General features: G+C 35.6%; 1 protein-coding gene across 1 annotated transcript; it reads left to right on the top strand.

The window, feature by feature from the left end:
• The first annotated feature begins 1,662 nt into the window (after window positions 1–1,662).
• RGS21 (regulator of G protein signaling 21) lies at window positions 1,663–20,146 on the top strand. The gene is made up of 3 exons (XM_022579219.3): window positions 1,663–1,717; window positions 4,877–5,043; window positions 19,394–20,146. Exons 1-3 carry the CDS (start codon window positions 1,693–1,695, stop codon window positions 19,595–19,597), a joined length of 396 nt encoding a protein of 131 aa, XP_022434927.2. The 5' UTR covers window positions 1,663–1,692; the 3' UTR covers window positions 19,598–20,146.
• Window positions 20,147–20,382: the final 236 nt, after the last annotated feature.

The raw sequence follows: 20,382 nt of genomic DNA, 5'->3' as shown, positions 1-20,382 counted from the left end.
CAAATTTCAATCTACAAATACACACAACATTTTAAACACGTGCGTTTTAAGCAGTCATATAATTTTAGCACTGTTTGATAGAATTCCTAATATTTGACAGAAGACCTAATATTTGACTCACATGAAATATAATGTAAGCATTTTACAGTAACAGTTTTCATAGTGCACACAAGCTCTTCTACAGAAAATTAGATCTTATGTCGGGTCCCGTTCTGCATTTATGAAAGATGGAAATGCAACCTAAATCTTTTAAAATGTCCATTTGAATGAAAAAAAAAAATTTCAAAATGGCTTCACAGGAAACCTTGTGTCCCCAGGATTTAGTAGATCAAGGGAGACAGGAAAATCAGTTGCCAGCCATTGGGGAAGAAAGTAAAAGAAATGGGAGATAGGAAATAAGAGTAATGGGAGGTAGCAAGATGAGTTCCCTGTCAACATAGCCTCCCCATGTAGCCTCTACAAGGACAGACATTACTATCTGAAAATATAACTACAACTGCAACAGCAGAAGGGAGCAGAGTCACTCCTAACACAAATGATGAAAACTGCAGCAAATCACACAAAGTAATAGAATAAAAAAGCTTAGAGATCGAGTCACACTAGCATATATGCTAGTAGCACCTATGTATGTAGCATAGATGCTACATACATCTAGTCACCTTGATATGCAAATGTAAAAGTTTATAAGAATGACTGGATGGGAGACTCTATTTTATTATCAATCATTTTAATAGAAACCTTCAATTAGACCATTCCTTTCCATAACGAAGTCATTTTCACATCACAGCTACATTATCCAAAATTTTTCTTCTGGGTAGCCAATGCTTTCTATGGATGGGGGCTTATTTCATCAGGATCTTTTTTTATTAAGGGGAATAATGCATGATATATTTACATCTCAGAAAGTTTATATCTCAAATCTGATTTATTATTTCTATACCACATCCCTAAAAGTATACCTTCTTTAGAAGACTTAAGTCAATACATTTTTTGACTGCTTTGGAAAAGATATTACTCTGTCCTGACTGATTCCTAGATTTAAATAAATCAACCCAGAACTGGAAGCATACCAGTCTAAAGAGAAATAAAGGCTGTCTCAGAGTAGGTAAAGACTTCTCAAAATACTATAAATAAACACTTTTAAAATCATCACATGTTAGAAATCCTTAATCAAAACTTTAAAAAAACTTTTTTAAGATGCATAATTATGAAATGGACAATTCTGGATACTGTGGAAACTTAGAAAATAGTTCATTCGTCATTATTGCTATCATGATAACTCTTCAGGAATAGACTAGTGTAATGCCGTATAAATTAACAATTAATATAGCTGAGAAGAAATTCACGAGGCTATGTAGAACAATAAGCAATCTCTCTCGTGCCTTTATTAGAATTCAAGAATTTGTAAGTATTATTAACACTGTTGGCCAGATTAATAATTTGCTGATGTCAAATTACATCCCACTTTGATTTGCTATTGCTCTCTACTGTGGAAAACATTATATAATTCTCGTTGACCTTTTGCAGTTTAATTCATGAAGCAAAGCTAATTTAAATGATATCATTCAATAAATACACATAACTCAAATATTACTATAGGTTATAGAAGAAAAAGATCACAATGCTATTGTCAAGGGTAGATGCTGTTTCCACAGGTCACCAACTACAGAAACAACAGTGTGTTCTGAAAATATGGATACACTTTTAACCAACCAAGGTAAGATCCAACTAATAATAGGTTTAAAAATACCATGATTAAAATAAAATCATTAAATTCTGAAAGTTGTAGTCATGTTATACAGTATGAGTTTGATCAATATTTGAAGAATGAAATTCCCAAAACTCACACAAATTTATACAGGCCCAAAGTTTAAATGGAATTAGGTTGGGTCCAAAATAAGACAAGATGATAGAAATTCCAAACGTTAAAACAAAAAGAAAATCCCAAATAGGAAGTGATAAAGTTGTCATTTTCTTAGACTCATTATCATTTGATGTATATCATGACTACCTTTGTTACAAATTGAAAGACACGTACAAACTATTGAAAAGTGGAAAATTTAAATAAATCACTTGTTTTTCATGTCCTGCAGGCTAAAATAAAGTTTTTTAAGTATCAATATTTATTTCAATTGAGTTCTTACTTTAGTGAATACAAAAACATATTTAAATGTGTGTGTATATATTAATATGTACATTGTGGATATATATTTTCAATTAATATGATGGCTTAATAAGGTAATTTTGGTCAATTATAAATAAAACATCTAAGAATTTAATACAAAATAGTCATTTACAAAGATATGTAGAATTCTGCTTTTGTTATACATAATCCTGCTTGGCAGTATTTCTGTTTCATATGGGATAGAAATGACATTATAGAGACATACATAGAAAGTGTTTGAAATGCAGTATTGTTTGTTCTAATCAAATGGCATTTCCACTTTAAATTTATAAAGTAAATATCAGAATATTAGAAAAGTTTAAAACATGGTAAAGCTGAATAAATTCTTCATGGCTATTTATTTATATGCACAATTAGACTGAAATAGACAAAATTACACTTTCATTTTATGATTCTCAAATAACTAATTCCCAAAGCATAGACATAAAATAATCCACAATACACCTAGAATCCAACTAAGGACATATATTAAAGATGTCAGACATATGGAATTGCATTTTTGTAAGCTTCGAATGACGTGTCTCTTTTTTCCCTAAATACATAACCAGCGGGACAGATCAGGTTTGCTAAGAGCCTCAGGAAGGTATCTGCTGGTGGAGAGTTGGCTGGGACAGCACCGCAGAACAGAGACATGGAAGGTGTTAGATGAAGGCAAATGCTTCCACCTGCAAACCTCCTGGGATTTTGTATCTCATGCTCGCATAAAGCAGAAAAGTCATAGATTCATCTGCAAAGTTGTTTGGTTTTTGCTTTTTATAAAACCAGAGAAATAGCTCTCATGCTTTTTAATGCTTTAAACGGTTAAACGACTTACCATATGACCTCCTTGTCTTGTGACCTGAGGATATGTCTTGCATGTATTAGTGTGGCTTCCGCCACCTATTGCTGACCTATTCTACCCATCAGCCCCTGCTGTGCCTAAGCAGTAGCCATTCCCTCCTGTAGAGAGTCCTCAGATGACATGATAGTGATTGTATGTACCATATTATTCCAAAGTCACTGAACATCCTATGAACATTCAAATTGTATGTATAGGGTAGACGAGTAGTTCAACAATAGTGTGTCCAAGACAGAGATAACTAGCCCCAGTTTTAGTTGTTTATTCTGTTCCCTTGTGTCCAAACAGAGCAATAGGAGGAGAAAAGAAGGAAATGGTTGTTAGTTTGATGTAGCCCTGCATTAAAATAGCAGGTGGGAAGAAAATAACAATAGTCTCTTGATCTCTAACTTCCTGTCTCTGGGATGCACTTAGATAACCCTCACTGGGAAAATGCTTCATATGCCTTAATGACACACAAATAAAATAGTGCCAGACATGAATCTACCATATTCTTTCAGTATTATTGCTTAATCTCCTATATAAAATAGATTTTAGTCTAAACTCTGTTTAGACCTGTCAAATTCACCATTGTTTGGACCTCATGGAAAATTTTAACTGTGTTACTAAGAGGATTTTTATAACCCAAATATGTGTCACAGAATCTCAGAAGCTTCTCAGATGTATTTTTAAATGCAAGAAATGTGCAGTTAATTGAATTTTTTATAGTGCTCACATATTAACAACATCCACACTCGCCAATATTTCTACTGAGAATTTTCATTGGTACCTGAAAACCCTTTGCGGTGACCTGTTATTTCAACTCTATTTCAAATAATTAAAAGCTCGTTAGATCTATTTTTAATAGTGTTTTTAGACACTTTAATCTTGCTCCATGAAGCCCTTTTCTATTTTCTCTCACTAACCTTCACTTTCCTTCCAACCTGCAGCAACCTACGAACAGCTAACTTAGGCCCCTTTTCCATACACTTTTTTCCAATATTTTCTTTTTTGCTGGTCAATTTTTCCTTTCCCCCGATTCTCCATAAATTTATTTCTCTCTACTTTGAGACCTGAAGGGTCAGCCCTTCAGCACACAGTCAGGGAGGAGCTGCTTTGAGCACAGGCATGGGGGGGCCCCATGGCAGATGGAAGAGAAATCCACCAACGTGAAGGAAGGCGATTCCCTCTGAGCGACAAATGCGCCAAAGGGCGTTTCCTCCTCAGAGAAACACAGTCTCACTTATGATCAGACACTGCCATCAGAAGGCGCCAACTGAAACTGAGTAACACGAACTGAAAGGACTGGCTTAGTTCAGGCAACTCTGGGAATTTGACAGTAATCTTTCTAACCTGCTACCTCTGTAGAGGCCCACTCTTAACCATCCTCGGCCTTAAAAGATTTATTAGAAGCATTACCTTCCCAAAGAAACTCTAGGAGTGCCAAAGAAGATTTCGGGGCACATTTTCGGGTCACATTTTAATGTGGAAACTAGAGAAAGGAAGAGTCTAAACAGGTGATCACAAACTTTATTTATGAATGCAACGAATAATAAATGTGTAAATTTGGCTGAAAATAAGATAATGGGAAGAGGTGGGACCTATGAGAATCCCAGACTTCAAGCACTACCTGTTATTATTCAATTTAAAAAATGCTAATTGTAGAAATACAGATATAAATGTTTTATGTTTATGACGACTGATCCAAAATAAAGTTTTCTAAAGTTAAAAACTAAAATATATAAATGTTATATTTAGAGGGATGATAAATATTTGTCACTGAATCCTCAAATGCTCACCCTATACAACGTACTTGTTTTGGCCGTATGACTGCACTGTGTGATATAACAAATTTTTTCTCATATATCTTATAGCTGGTCTAGATGCTTTTCGAACATTCCTAAAATCAGAGTTCAGTGAAGAAAACGTTGAGGTCTGGCTTGCCTGTGAAGACTTTAAGAAAACAGAAAGTGCAGAAAAAATTGCTTCCAAAGCCAAGATAATTAATTCTGAATTCATTGAAGCTGATGCCCCTAAAGAGGTGGGTGAAATATTCCACAATAGTGAATATTTATCTGCTAACAAATCTGCTCCCAACTGAAAGGCGCCAAGTCCATCTTGAGGGAAATTAAATTGTCACTATGTATTCAAACAGAAAATGTTGGTAAATTCAAAAAGAAGTTCCTTACCGTGATCCTCTGGCACTGATTCAGCAAATATTTTTAAGCACCTTCTATGTGCTTAAAGGTTTCTGTTTTCTGAGCACAACACACAGGCTCTTGAAAATAGTCTAATATGTCAGAAATTAACAGCTCTACAGAAATCCTACTTAAACGTGCTGCTGGATTTCAAATTCACTTTCATTTTCCCTTTTGTAAACCACGGAGGTCAATTTGGAATAAAATTTTTTAAATCAAAAAGGTATGTATGTGAGGGAAAAAACAACTACTAACCAACAGTGTAAATTCTTTACATTTAATACTTTGGAGACCCACAAACAGCATATAATAATGTCTTCCTTTCCAAAAGAGGGGTTTGCTTACCTTTATTTCGTTGATGGGTGTTGGGCTGCACCCCGCTGGCCTACGAGGCCTGCACTTGCCCAGCTTCAAGACAAAAGAAAGAGCCCGGACTCAGCGAAAGAGTCATCAATGGTTTAATGGATGGCGGAGCTTAAATGTCTGAAGCAAGGTCCTGGAGCGACACCCCACCATGTGTGGTGGACGGCGGGCAGGACGTGGTGGCCGACGTCGCAGGGGAGTCGGGGGGAATAGGGAGGTTACCATTTATAGGGGGAATTGCCATCAGCTTGGCTCATCGGTTACCAGGGAAACCAGCAGAGGGGCAGGGCCCTCTTAGCCCCTCTGGCTAAGTACCTTCTTGGGGCAGAGGTCTTCCCTTATTAAACTAACAAAGGGGAGATCACTAGCTGGGGTTGAGGGGCAAGTATGCAGAAAGGGCCTTAGAGAGAAACCTGCAATGACTCCAAGAATAGACCCCATAAAGTGTTTTATGTGTGTAACATCTCATTTATATTTGACTTCATTTCCAGAGCCAAACCATGATCATCTCTGCACACCCCCTTAATGTTTAACTATATATATTTTTTAAAACTTCTTTGATTCCTCACTAAATATAACATATGCAGAGAGTTTTAATGCATAAGCAGCAAACAGGAACCTATATGAAACTACTAGCACCAAACATAAACCACCAGCACAAGTCATCATCTTTCCCTAAAGTTGAAATACTGATATCCTCCTAAGTGACAGTTACTAAATTCTCTAATCCAAAATTAAAATTCATGGTATGAGAAGTTATTGTACTAGTGAGAACAGAGGACAGCACAGATGAAATGCAAACATCTCCAAAAATCTAGGGCATAATGTTGCCGTATCAATAGTTCAAGTTTTAGATGGACATTAATTACTGTAGCATATATTGGTAAAGTATAACATCACAGACATGTGAAACAATTGAAGCTTAGCCTGAAATTCAAAGGGGGAAAGAGAAAAGAACATAACTCCTGTGGAGCTATTTCAACATTCATTTCCCAGTCACTATCTAAAAATCAATAAATAATTCCAGAAAACTGAAAATGTATTATATAAGATTTGTCAAGTTGATTAATGTTTCATTCCCTAAAAGGCTTTGAAATCAACTCTAGACATATCCTACTTATTGTGGTATTGGTTTGAAAGCCAGATGTTTTTCTTCTTTATGAATCCATCTACTGAATGATTATTTTAAGACAACATTCTCAAATATTATGTATAAAAAATCTTCTAGTAAGAAATGTAATCTTTTAATTATAGCTGGATTCAAAGTTACAATATATAATAAATTATCAATTTGGACAAAATAGTTTTGTTTTCTTTCCTAATCTTCCCTTCCAAAATAAGTTTATATGGTAATAATTTAAAAAAATAGTACAGCTACTATTTTAGGACATAAAACTTTCATACTTTTTAATAATTTGTCCATCTAATTAATTTTTACTACATAAAATATAATTAAATTTATGGCTGCTTTTCAAATAATAGATTACATTGTCTCCTTGAAGTGTCTAAAGAGGTTATTATTGGATATGACAAAATTCTCATTGAAGACAAAGAAGTGTGTATATACATTTACAACAGTCATTGTCTTCCCAATTATTTGCCATTAATTATTTCCAATTCCAATTACTAAAGTGCATTTGTCTCTTATATACCAACTGCAGTCTTCAAGGTATCTCTCTATAGTCCATCAGTTACACATTAAATATAATATGACTGTTAGTATGATTCATTAAATGGAGTTATTTTTGAGTGCCTGTTCCCACAATGAAGTCACAGAGTAGAAGGGGAGATTGACATGTGATAAAAAACAGTCAAATACAAAATAAGCAATTTAATAATTTAAATAATTAAAGTTTGTTATTAGGACAGTGGGAAAGAGCGATTAAGTCTATCTGGAGAATTTAGGGACCGATTTGCCAGGTGGTTCACATATGAAAAAGATATGTCATTAAAAATAAGCAATATTCATCAAGAGAGCAAATGAAAAAAGAATATTTCAAACTGCGGGCACAGTGTGTAGCCTGGATGTACAAAGCTCCCTAGCGTTTTCCAGAAATCACAAGCATTTGGATACTGCTAACAAGAAGCAGGGGGATAAGGCTGGCCAGGCAGCAGTAGAGATAAAGAGAGGGTGGGAAGTAGCTTAGATTTATCTAGTAGGTGGGCTTCACATGACAAAGTGGTATATTTGATATGGAGGTTGGAAAATATTATTTTCCTAAGTGGAAAATTAATTCAAGAATGAGATTCATATGAAAGTATTCTCCATTTTTCTATATTCAATTATAGCTGTAAAACTGACTCTCATAAAGAATCAAAATTATAACCAATTTCCTTGGTAGAAAACCCTAAAACAGAGAACAATGACAAGGTCACGTTATCCAGATGTCTATTAAATCCCATTTAGTTTCTTTTCAACTTTTTATGTCTTTATTTCCTCACCTATAAAATTGCAAGCATGACAATAATTTTTAATTGATGCAAATAGACAATTTACAATTAGACTATATACTAAATTTACCAAATGATCCCTATCTATAAATTGATGTTAATAATGGTTCTCAGTTTCCTATTCTAATAGGCAAAACTGCACACAAAAATTGAAATTTCAGGTCTCTATGAGAGATAATAATAATCGCAGTGGACCTCATGCCCTCTCCTTTACAGTGTTACCATCTCTCTGGTTTCTACACTAATAATGTGATGCTGTGGAAAACCTGAAGGTTAGAGATACAGATTCAAATCCTGTAATCTTGTGGTGATCTATTTCACCCCTTTGAGCCTTAGTTTCCACATCTAAAAACGTATCTATGAAAAAGCATGTAGCAACCACACAGGAGAGATGAGAATGATGAATGAGATCAAGTGTCTAGGGTTTACATGGGGCAGAACAGGTTTTAAAAAGTTTAATCCTTTTTTTTATTTTAGTTGGAGTATAGTTGCTTTACAATGTTGTGTTAGCTTCTACTGTTAATCCCTTTTTTCTTTACACAAGTCACTGTAAGTGCTACTGAATCTACCTGAAAACATCCATTAACTAACTTCAAAGAACACTTGAGGAAAAACCACTTTAAAAGACTTGATAAATGTATATATGTGAACACAAATTAGAAGAACATGACAGCAAATCACTAGTTTCAGATAGAAAGAGCTACTCATTGAATGGATTGTACCGAAATATTTTCAGAAGGTACTGCAGGAAAAAAAAATAAGTGTGAGCCAGATATTTTGGCTAAGTGATTTGAAAATGAGAAAATTATTAGATAAGCAATATATATTTTAAAGTGGCCTTACTTTGCACACAGTAAGAACTTGTGAGTGGCAAAGAAAAAGAATTCTTAAACTTGTATTTATTCTTCCTTCAATTCGGACCACTAATTTCATAATATTTGGAAATTTTCAAAAAAATATTACTTGGTTTCAAAAGAATGTAAATCTTCAAAAAATTAAATAATATTTTTATATTCAGCTAAGACACTGACATATTTTAAGTATTTATGTTTTATTTATATCATTTATATACATTATGTTTGTATCATCACTCCCTTATATTAGAAAGAAAATTGGTCAGGATGGAAAATATGTGATTAAAGAGAAAACTATGTTGATTGTCATTCTGTGAGATTAGAAAATGTTCCAAATCATACTACATTGTAATGTTGAAAATTTAATATAAATTTAACTTCATAGTATGACCAATCCGGGAACCAATACATTGGCAGTTTCTTAAGTAAAAAATGTTAGTATAAAATATTTAATTTCTTAATGTATTTATTAAATGTGAGGACATCATAACATGAAACAGAAGAAACTATAGTCATAAAGGAAAAGATGTCTTAATGGGTTGTGCAGGACGCTTTTTAAAATACCTGTCTGGATTTTTTGCTTTTATTTTTATTGTAGTACAATGTTATTTATTGACTCGTATTTTTATTTCACATCAATAGGTGCTTATTCTGTGCCTACGATTCACCTTCATTAGATAAATTCCCTCCATTGGAAGGGAAGCTAGGTCTAGGCAAGAGAACAGGTAATAAACACAGAAGTATAATGCAATGTTTTACGTGAATGAGGCAGCTCGATAAGAAAATTCAAGAAAATAAAACAGGTTGAAACTATAGTTTGGCTCAAAAGAAACTTTCAACCTAATTGGGTTAAAAAATGAAATTTCTAGAACTGATTTCTAGGACTAAATTAAGTTCTAATTTCTAGAACTTCGCTATTTTTTTCTAGGAAAAAAAAATAGGAAAGCAACAAATGATTAAGTGCAAAAAAAAAAAAGAAAAGTAAGAGGTGAAATTGTTTGCATTATACCTAAAAGGACATAATGATTGAATAGTTCTGAGGCAGGATATTGAGATAAGGCCTTTATTTTAAATGAGGTTAGTTTTAAACTGAGTCTTGAGGGAAGAGATAGATATATGAATTCTTGGTAGAGAGAAGCCCGTGGGCAACTAGAGGCGTTTCCTGATATTACTGGAATGCCAATTTTGTATCTTCCATTTTGTATTTGTATTTTCTTTGCATTTTTTAAGTGTCACTTCCACAAGGTGCTGATGTTATTTTGAGTCTTGGTCCTGCCCCACAAGTTGCTGCTTGCCAACAGTGCCCCCCAGCTATTGAATCACCTCCAGATAAAATGATTGCTTGTTTATTAATTTCCTAAGTTTTTGTACACTAATCAATAGATAGGTGTCTATTACATACCAAGCACCTTGCTGGTGCCACTAAGAAAAAGACAGTCTCTGAATAAATAAAGCTAACCATCGTGGTGGGAAAACTGTAGTATAAGAAGGTAATTACAATAAGCTTTCATGAGTGTTGAGATAGGGAAATACAGGTGATGTGGTCTCATGCAACAGAAAAATCCAAGTCTAAGGGATCGGGAAATGTACTTCAAAAGAAGTTAATTAGTAAGCTTTGGTCAGAAATTTGAGTGTAGACGAAAACAAGACAAAATGGGAGGAGGGAAGGATGATAGTAGTGGAAGTGGAGGTCAACCGAAGGACCCACTGGTGCCTAGAAGGCTAGTCCAGTAGTGAAAGAAGCCTAGTACTGGGTGCCTTGGAGTATAAGTGCAGGCAAGAGCACCTCCTGCAACCCAGTGATTTCTGCTCCGTATTTATTTCGTCTTAAACTAAAGGGACCTCTTAAAAAGGAAGAGAGAGAGAGACAGAGAGAGAGAGAGAGAGAGAGAAAGAAAGAAAGAGGAGAAGGAGAAGGAAAAGGAGGAGGGAGAGGGGGAAAGAAAGAAAAGCAGAGCTAAAGAAACCATAAGCCACATCTGTCCAGGGCTTTTACATGGACTGTCTGATTTGATCACCATGTTCACTATCTTAGGGAGGCATTACAATCATCTACCTTATACAGGTGAAAAATGAACTGAGCCTTAGAGAGAAAATGATGGGTCCTACAGTCATTAAGGTACACAGCTCATGAGGACATAGGTCTTCTGCCCAGGCTTTTACATGTTAAACTCCTTTCTTAGATCTACCACTTATTTTCAATGTTCATGACACAGCCTGGGAACCTTGGTGTTTATGCTAAAGGCAAAAGCATAAAATTATCTTGTCACACAGAGTCTATCTTCCTTTCTATCAAAAGCTGTATTTCTCTTCTCATATTCCCTCTAATTTGTATAACTTCTTAAACTATAAAGCAAAACAAAGTGGCAGAAATATTTCTTCTAATAACCTGCAGTATCATTTTGGCCCTCTGAAAGAATGATTGCTGCATTTCAACTCAAAAACAAAATGCTCAGCTGTTTGTTTTTTATTGAAGTATAGGTGCTTTACACTGCTGTGTCAGTTTCTGCTATATAGCAAAGTGAATCAGCCATAGGTATACATATAACCCCTCTTTTTTTGGATTTCCTTCCTATTTGGTCACCACAGAGCACTGAGTAGAGTTCCCCATGCTATACAGTCAGTTCTCATTAGTTATCTATTTTATACATTGTAGTGTGTATGTGTCAGTCCCAGTCTCTCAATTCACCCCATTCCCCCTTCCCCATTTGGTATCCATACTTTTGTTCTCTACGTCTGTGTCTCTATTTCTGCTTTGCAAATAAGATCATCTGTACCATTTTTCTAGATTCCACATATATGCATTAATATATAATATTTGTTTTTCTTTTTCTGACTTACTTTACTCGGTATGACAGTCTCAAGGTCCATCCACGTCTCTGCAAATGACACAATTTTGTTTCTTTTTATGGCTGAGTAATATTCCGTTGTATATGTGTACCACATCTTCTTTATCCATTCCTCTGTTGATGGACATTTAGATTGCTTCCATGTCCTGGCTATTGCTTTCTGAATTTGCACATGTCCCTGCACTACTTAATCTTGGATTAGCATGATGGGGTTGGTGAAGGAAACCAGTCAATCTGACTCTCTTTCAGCTGCTCCAGATAACATTTGCTATCTACATCTATTTTTAACAATCCATATCCATCATGCTTTTATATGTTATGATCACATACATTTGATTATTTTTTCCATTTCTCTTGTCCAATTTAAGGTATTAGTACTGCCTCCCATCTCGTGTCACTTATTTCTGTCTTTAAAACCAATCATAACAAAAGGATACAGTCCTGTGCAAGACGGATTCCTTCTCGACGTTACAAACTTGGCTATTCTCAACTTTAATAGCCGCCCTTGAGAATATATTTCAGGATATTCGTGTGCCTTTAATGATGCCAAAAACGAAGTAATACTAGAGGTTTTAGTGGTGATTAAACAGAATTATGTAACCAAAAACATGATTATAGGCGGCTTTAATTTGAATAGTAATTTTTAAGCTCTGTTGTGAATGAGGTCTAGGAAGCTGCCTGCCCTATTTGAGCAAGGCGTTTTACATATGCATGCACACACTTTTTGCATAATGACAGTCTCCTGCTACACTATACATTCTAAATGAGGAAAAGTCTATCTCATTTGAATGTGAGAGCTCAACTGAGAACTTTTCATTCAAATTATGTAAAAATATATAAAGCACAGTTCAGGGTCACAAGAGAGCCGAAAGGTACAGTTTAAAATGCATTCTTCCTGCTAAAATAATTTGTTGGAAGCCAAAAGAATTTAAAACTGCTAGTATAGAAATGAGGAATTGGCTTGCATAACTTGCAGTTATCAAAATCACCTGAGTATTAAAATATCTCTGGCTCATTATAATAATATCGTTTTTAAACAACCATCACAAACACCAGTCAGAAGATAGTCATTTTAATGCAATGGATTGTTGTCAATGTCAGCTGTGTCAAGGCCTTTTCAAAATTGACAGGAATTACAAGCTGCTAAACAGCTGCGATGACATCTCAGCTGTCATTCCATGAGAATCACAAGCCTAAGTCTTGTTTTCTGAGATTGGCAGTGCAGTGGTCTCAGATAGCTAAGGTAACTCATGACCTTTTGAAAAATAAGCAAATTAAAGGTATTTCTCAGTATCCTTGAAACTTAAGTGTATCCGTAGAAACAAAATGCAAGTGATTATTCACATCAGTAAAGAATATAGATATAACTGCGTTTATTTCATCAGTCAATACGACATTCGACCATGCTCTGGACCTACTAATTTGAGATCCTCAGACAAGTCTAAGCTTCCCTGCAATTCCCAAGCAGCTCAGGAGGGACTCAAGACCACACAGTTGGAAGGTCTGCATCTCTAGAGGGTTACCACCTGATAAGATGTCTGCCTTCAAACTACTCCAAGATTAACATCTCCTCTGTTCTTACTTTTTGAGATAGAAATTGATACAACAACTCAGCCAAAAGTCAAATTTGAGATGAATGCAAAGTTGGGGGTGCAGTTCGCAGACATGTCTTGAAAAGTGATTATATTAAAGGAATGTATGTGTCAAAATATATATTAGGCCTAATATTTTCTTTTGTCCTGATACTGAAATTTCATGGAAGTCAAGAAGAAAAGACAAGGCACTTTGGGTAGACTATTCTCGAACCTCACCCAGATTGACTCCTCAGGAGCATTTAACAACGGTGATCACCCTCTCTTAATTGAAATACTATCTTCAGTTGGCTTCTAGGACTCAATTTCTTCTTCTCTTACTGACTCCCCCCCTTTTTAAAAAATAAATTTATTTATTTTCATTTTTATTTATTTTTGGCTGTGTTGGGTCTTCGTTGCTGCACATGGGCTTTCTCTAGTTGTGGCGAGCGGGAGCTACTCTTCATTGTGGTATGCGGGCTTCTCATTGTGGTGGCTTCTCTTGTTGTGGAGCATGGGATCTAGGTGCGCAGGCTTCAGTAGCTGTGGCACGTGGGCTCAGTAGTTGTGGCTCACAGGCTCTAGAGCGCAGGCTCAGTAGTTGTGGCGCATGGGCTTAGCTGCTCCGCGGCATGTGGGATCTTCCCGGACCAGGGCTTGAACCTGTGTCCCCTGCATTGTCAGGCGGATTCTTAACCACTGCACCACCAGGGAAGCCCCTTCACCACTCTTTAACAACTTATTTTGCTGTTCCTACTCATAACCCAGCACACACTATCATGAGAGGAGGCAGTTCTCCTCTACTACCTGCTTACATTTACTCCCCCGGTGATCTCTTCCAGCCCTCTGGCTTTAAGAGGGCACCTCAAACTTAAACACAAATCTGAGTCCTAATTTTCCTCTCAAACCTTTCTTCTACCTCAGTCTCTCCATCTCGGTTAATGGCAACTCCATCCTTTTTGCTCTGGCTAAATAGCTGATAGTCATACTTGTTTCTTCTCTTCTGCTTACATGCCTTATCCAACCCATCAACACTCTGTCATCTCATTCTTCAGAATATTTCTAAAATCCAGTCATTCTTAAAGATTTTGTTCCTCATCCCAGCTCATAAATATTCAATCACAAGTTCCATCTATTCTACTTTCTAAATATCTTTGAAATCTATGCATTTCCCTTCATTCTCTGTGACATGACCCAGCCTAATCCACCATGATTGACCACCTGAATTTCTGGTATGACTTCCTAACTTTTCTTCCCTTTATCCACACCTAGTTGTTATACCACATAGCAGCCAGTGATATGTTTTTTCAAACATGTGTTTATTATCAGTACTGTACTTAAAATTCTCCTCATTGCTCTCAGGTTAATTAAAAATTATTTAACGAGACCTACAGAAGTCTATGTGGTCTGGACCTTCATGCCTTTCCAGACTGTTGCCCTTTTCCTCCTGAAAACCCACTGGGCTTCTTCCAGTTTTCCCTCCCATGTCCAAGTCCCTTCCTTAAACTTATATACCCATAATAATACCTTGATTCTCAGCTTACAATCTCATTTCTTTCAAAAAGCTTTTTTTTCAGAAGGTATATTTTTCCCTTTGGATTACTTTCTCAAAATCTGTCTTCTTGTCTGACTTTCAACATAATCATCTTTATATAGTCAGATCTTAGCGTAATTCCTAAGCACCCATTCAGTGAAATACTTTAAATGAATAAATTACAGAAATGACTAGCAAGAAACAACTACTTTTTCAGATGAGGTGGGTTTTTTTCCCCAGAAAAATAGGGATGATAATACTATCCATCTCACAAGTGTGTGTAAAGTAGCCATATAGAGACTCAGCACAACAGCAGTAATATCTGATGAATGTTAACTATTATTATTTACAGTTAAAGCAATCATCTTTAAACATTCTTAGGGTTATTTTAGAGATAATGACATTGCTTAAATATTTGAAAATGGGAGAAGACACAGTCACCAAGGAAGAAAACCCAGGAAGAGAAGACTTGGCCCAGAACTTAGATAACGCATATCTGCTCTGCTCATACTTTGAGGGACATGCAGAGAAAAAAGAATTAATGAAAAAAATAGGGAAAAGATAGCAGATAAAAGACAGGTAAATTCCATGCCACAGGCTACTGAATTCCCTTTGTAGTGACAAATCTTCTCTCTCTGATTATCAGATTGAATACTTAACATTAATAGAAGCCATTGTATCCAAATCTGTTTAAGCAAGAAATCAAATTTCTTAAGATTTTTACATCAAAATAATGTATGATGATAAGGAAATTACAGTGACTTTCCGTCTGTGATCAGGGAAGGCTTCTTGGAGGATATTCAACTTAAGCTGAATCCTAAGGGATTCAGGATAATCCGTACAGAATAAAACTGTGGAGGCAAGAGGGATTTTAGATGGTGAAACAGCATAAACGAGGGCTTTAGATACAAAATTCACTTTTGGAACAGAACGTAGACCAACTTTGTGGATGTCACCAAAGATAAGTAGGAGATGATTTCAAAACAACACTTTGAAGTCCAGGTAGGAGGAAGCTCAGATGCCAGGGTAAAATGTTTAAATTTTATGCTATAGAAAGTAATGCCTTGTCAGCTGAACATTCATACAATGAAAGTGATATTTTGGTGAAATTGATATAGTAATGCTGTCCACAGTGTGTAGAAGGGGAGGTATCAGGTAAGAGGTAGATTCCACGGTTCAGGGAAGAGATTACGTTATAAAAGGTTAAACTGGAGAGATAGGAGTGAGAATGAAAAACAGCATTGTGAAATTACAAAATAAAAGGTGAATAAGGAAAACACATACACATACACACACACACACACACACACACACACACACACACACACACAGGGAGAGAGAGAGAGAAAGAGAAAGAGAAAGAGAGAGCGAGGGAGAGAGACCAGAGGGTAAAAGAGGTGGCAGAGATGATTCTTATGTTTCCAGCTTGAACAATTTGGAGGAAAATAATGACATTTATACAAACACGTGGGTGTGATATTTTGTCACTGACATTAAACTGAATTGCCAAGATGCAGCTTCAAAAGACTACTGATTATCCCCTGGGAATGGTGTCTCTGCTCATCACTTAGCTATCAAGAGCTGATGTTGGCAGCTTCTTAGTAGGAAAAAAGGCAAATCAGAAAAGTGAGAGGGATAAGTCAGAAGTACAAGCTTAGTATATCTGAACAAATAATAGTAATTATCAGTATCATATTGAAATGGAATAGTTCTGCTTAAAATTTTACCATGATTTTTAACAAATGTAGAGCTTTTTTCCACTTTGTACAACATGCATTTATTTATTGAATCCTTACACTGTGCAAGGCATAGTAAGGGGCAGGCAAAATGTCAATCTTATCTAAGTAACCCAAACCCCTTTCAGAGGTCAGAAAAGGGGAAAAAATCTACAAGTAAACCTCACAAGGTAGATGCTATTTGAATGTAGTCTTAAGGACATAAAAGGTTGTGAAAGACTTAGGCGAGAAGGAGTGATTTTCAGCTAGACTGGGATGGTATGGGAAAATATTCATCTGTAACAAAATATAAGAAATTTGAGGGGCAGTGTCTACCTTAGTGGGGATACAGGGCACACGGAGAGGAAAAAAATGTATAGGTTTGGACCATATTGTATAGGTCATGAATGCCAAGATCGGGGCTTTGGGTTTTTTAAGTAGGGAATGAGGAGATACTGAAGGTGTTCAGTTCTGATTAAAATAATAAGGCAGCACTCTGCACCAGGTACACACTGGCCCTGCTATCAGTGGAAACTCACCCAATGACTGAAGGCCTAAAGGAGTTAACTTGCGGTATTTACCTTTATGGGGGATATAAAGTTCAACAAATTGCAGACGACACCATTAAAGAACGAACAGCATAGTTGAAGGAGGAAATGGGCAACATATATTCTCATATCCCCACAACACAAGATAGGATTTATGAAACAGATTATACTAGATGTTCAGAAACCACTACAAGATCTTGGTAATACCCACTACTCATTGATTCCGTCCACGAGGCAGGCACTATACTAGATTCATGACATGTTATCATGCCACCTCCCTGCTCAGAACACTTCAATGTCTTCCCATTGCTTCTAGTAGAAAGATAAGAACCCCTTACCAAAGCACAAAAGCCCCCCAAGACTTGGCCTCGACCTCCTCTCCCAACCTGGTCACAGGAACTTTTTTCTCACACCCTGCACCCCTGCCATGCAGGTACGAGGCTCTTCAAACACAAACAATTCTTTCTTGCCTCAGGGATTCTGCATTTGTTTATTCTGCCAGAAATGGTCTTCCCCAGATTCTTAGAGAACCTGCTTCTTCTCATCGTTCAGGTATAAATATAAAATAGTACTATTTATAGTACAATACTAAGACTACATAGAAAGTATATAGTATTTTCCCCAAATATAGAAAGCACCTGGCACATAACATACCCCAAAATATTTGTGGAATCAATGATTTTATGGATCATCTCACTTTAATTCTTGCAATCACTCAGTCAAGAATGGCCAAGCTTCAAGATAAAAAAGCAGAGCTTGAAAATATGAAAGTAACTCACCCCAGGTCAGCAACATCATAAGTGTTAGAGCACAGATTGGAAAACTATTCTAAAATCTTACCAGTACGCCACACCATCTTCCTGTATAAAGAAGCAGAAATTGATTCCTTCGAGGAAGTTGCAGCATTTCATCTGGAACTTTGACGGAGGACCTGAAAGGATGATCAAAGAAATACAAAGCAGATGTAATCTGGATCCCTGAGTAGCTGAAATCGCTAAAGAAAGAAAATATCAGTGAGCAAATAGTGGCCTTTGATGATTCTTTTCAAAATAAAGTTTTTTTCTTTTGTTCTTTTCCTACAATAATAATACTGAAATAGTTTGATATTACTTATCTCATTTAGTCCTTAAAACACTCTAAGACAGATGTTATTATTATCCTCTCTTATACCATAGAAATCAAAAATTGAAGGAAACTGTAGAACTTGCTTTACTCATATGAATAGCAAGTAAGTAGCAGAGGAGAGATTTGATTGAAGGTCTACCTGCCTATCTTTTAACTTCAATTCAATAAACATAAATTGTTATTTATAGTCTTTTACCAGACCCCCAAATTCTGGCATTCTTATAGTCTCCCACATTTTACCAAGAGACATTATAATTCTATTCAACAAATATTTACTGACTGCCTATTATGTGGCAGATAATTGGCTAAGTGCCAAGAAATAAAATGATAAATAAGACAGATATAGCACCCGCCTTTGGTGAGCTTTGAATTTTAAGATTCAAATCTCTTTCACGCTTCATGAATATTTTCAGTTTAAGTAAAACAGCTTGGATGTGAAATTTTCTGCTTCTCAAAATATATCCTGGAATATGGGTAGAATTGGACAAGTATCTCCACAAGGTTTGGGGCATTTTACAGATTTGCAGGTGAATGGTGTGTTCAATATAATAGATCTCTATTACACCTTGCTAAGAATAGTTACATATGGTAGTGCTCAAGGGACAAGAATATACATACACACACACATACGTATATATGTATATTCCATGGGAGGCATGGTGGTCGGTGAAAGGGGGTGTTATTTGGTCCATTTTGGCAAACAAAAAGAAATACAAATTAGGATGAAAAGCAGCATTATGGGAAACAACACGGGGAGGTATGGAGAATGGGAATGGATTGGTGAAAACCAACCTAGTAAATTCTAATTATTGCTCTGCCTATGAAAAGTACATTTTACATATTAAGGTCAAAGTACTAGAAAGAAATCAAGGATGGGAGGGAAAAGAAATCTAAAATCATAAAATTTTTTGTTTGCCTTTCACTTTGCCATTTTTTGTAATCTCAAAATAAGGCTTGACCTCTTCTCGGTCAATGCCAACACTCTCAACCTAGGAAATGTAATTAAACTGAACATGTGTTCTGAATTCCAGAAAATGAATATGTGACCTCTCTGTTGTTTAGATTAGATTAGATCAGATTAACTTTGTGTTTAGAAAAAAAATTCAAATCATATGTGTATCTACCATCTGTTTAAACCACGCGTTCTTTGATTAAACTAACGCAATGAAATTTGTTTCCACAGATTAACATTGACTTCAGTACCAGGGACCTCATCTCAAAGAATATTGCAGAACCAACTCTCAAATGTTTTGATGAGGCTCAGCAGGTGATCTACAGTCTGATGGCCAAGGATTCTTTTCCTCGATTTCTAAAGTCAGAGATTTATAAGAAACTGGTAAATAGCAAACAGGCTGGAAATCATAAAAAATGGCTCCCTTTCTTGTAAAGAAGGTAAATGACAACTAACCATCAGATTATAATTAGGGGGAAAACAAGTGATAGGATAGGTCAACTCAATCACTATACTTCAAGGCTAGAATGTTTTAAATATACAAACACAATGTAAGTTTTTCTAGGGTTTAGAATTCATTGTTTTACTCCAGTAGAAAAATAATATTTTATATCTGAAGGCTGAATGTTTAAGTCATTTGTTTAGAATGTGTTTATTTTATCAGGTACTTAAAAATCTCCTACTGGGATAGTACAAAGGAAGTTTATAGACATATAATATACTCAAACCATAAGTGGATATTTTTATGACATTATAAATTCAAGAAACTATATATCTTCATTTTGCTGCATGGGAGACTGTTTAGCATCATATAGATGATTTTAAATACCATTTGCATTAGTCAAAACCTCACTTCTGTAAAAAGAGAAATTCTAAACCAAAACATAACCCTTCATTTAGTGTATCAATGATTTCTTTTCAACCAGCATCTGATAATGTGGTGGTTATCTAAACTGGTATAGCCCTCAGATTAATGAAAAAGAAAAATGGCATATATATATATATATATATATATATATATATATATATATATGCCATTGATCAAACTGTCAAAGTAGATCACTTGGTTTAATTCAATGACACACATAGGCATGTATGAAAAGGACCTTGAGGGTTGGGAGGATTGGTTTTCTTAGATCAATACAAATATAAAGGAACGAGGAGGAATAAGGAACATGGTTAAGTCCTTATTTGATGAACTGCACAGCAGTGACTATCCC

Source organism: Delphinapterus leucas, chromosome 1 (genome assembly GCF_059928025.1).
Source record: "Delphinapterus leucas isolate spDelLeu-1000000601 "Yukka" chromosome 1, BTC_Dleu_Yukka2, whole genome shotgun sequence".
Taxonomy (NCBI): Eukaryota; Metazoa; Chordata; class Mammalia; order Artiodactyla; family Monodontidae; genus Delphinapterus; species Delphinapterus leucas.
This window is presented reverse-complemented; position numbering and strand designations above follow the sequence as displayed.

Bases quoted from the DNA above. Each gene is read 5' to 3' on its own strand.
- RGS21 (XM_022579219.3), top strand. From the start codon at position 1,693: ATGGATACACTTTTAACCAACCAAG. The intron at 1,718-4,876 runs GTAAGATCCAAC...TATATCTTATAG, and splicing joins TACACTTTTAACCAACCAAG to CTGGTCTAGATGCTTTTCGA. The intron at 5,044-19,393 runs GTGGGTGAAATA...TTGTTTCCACAG, and splicing joins AAGCTGATGCCCCTAAAGAG to ATTAACATTGACTTCAGTAC.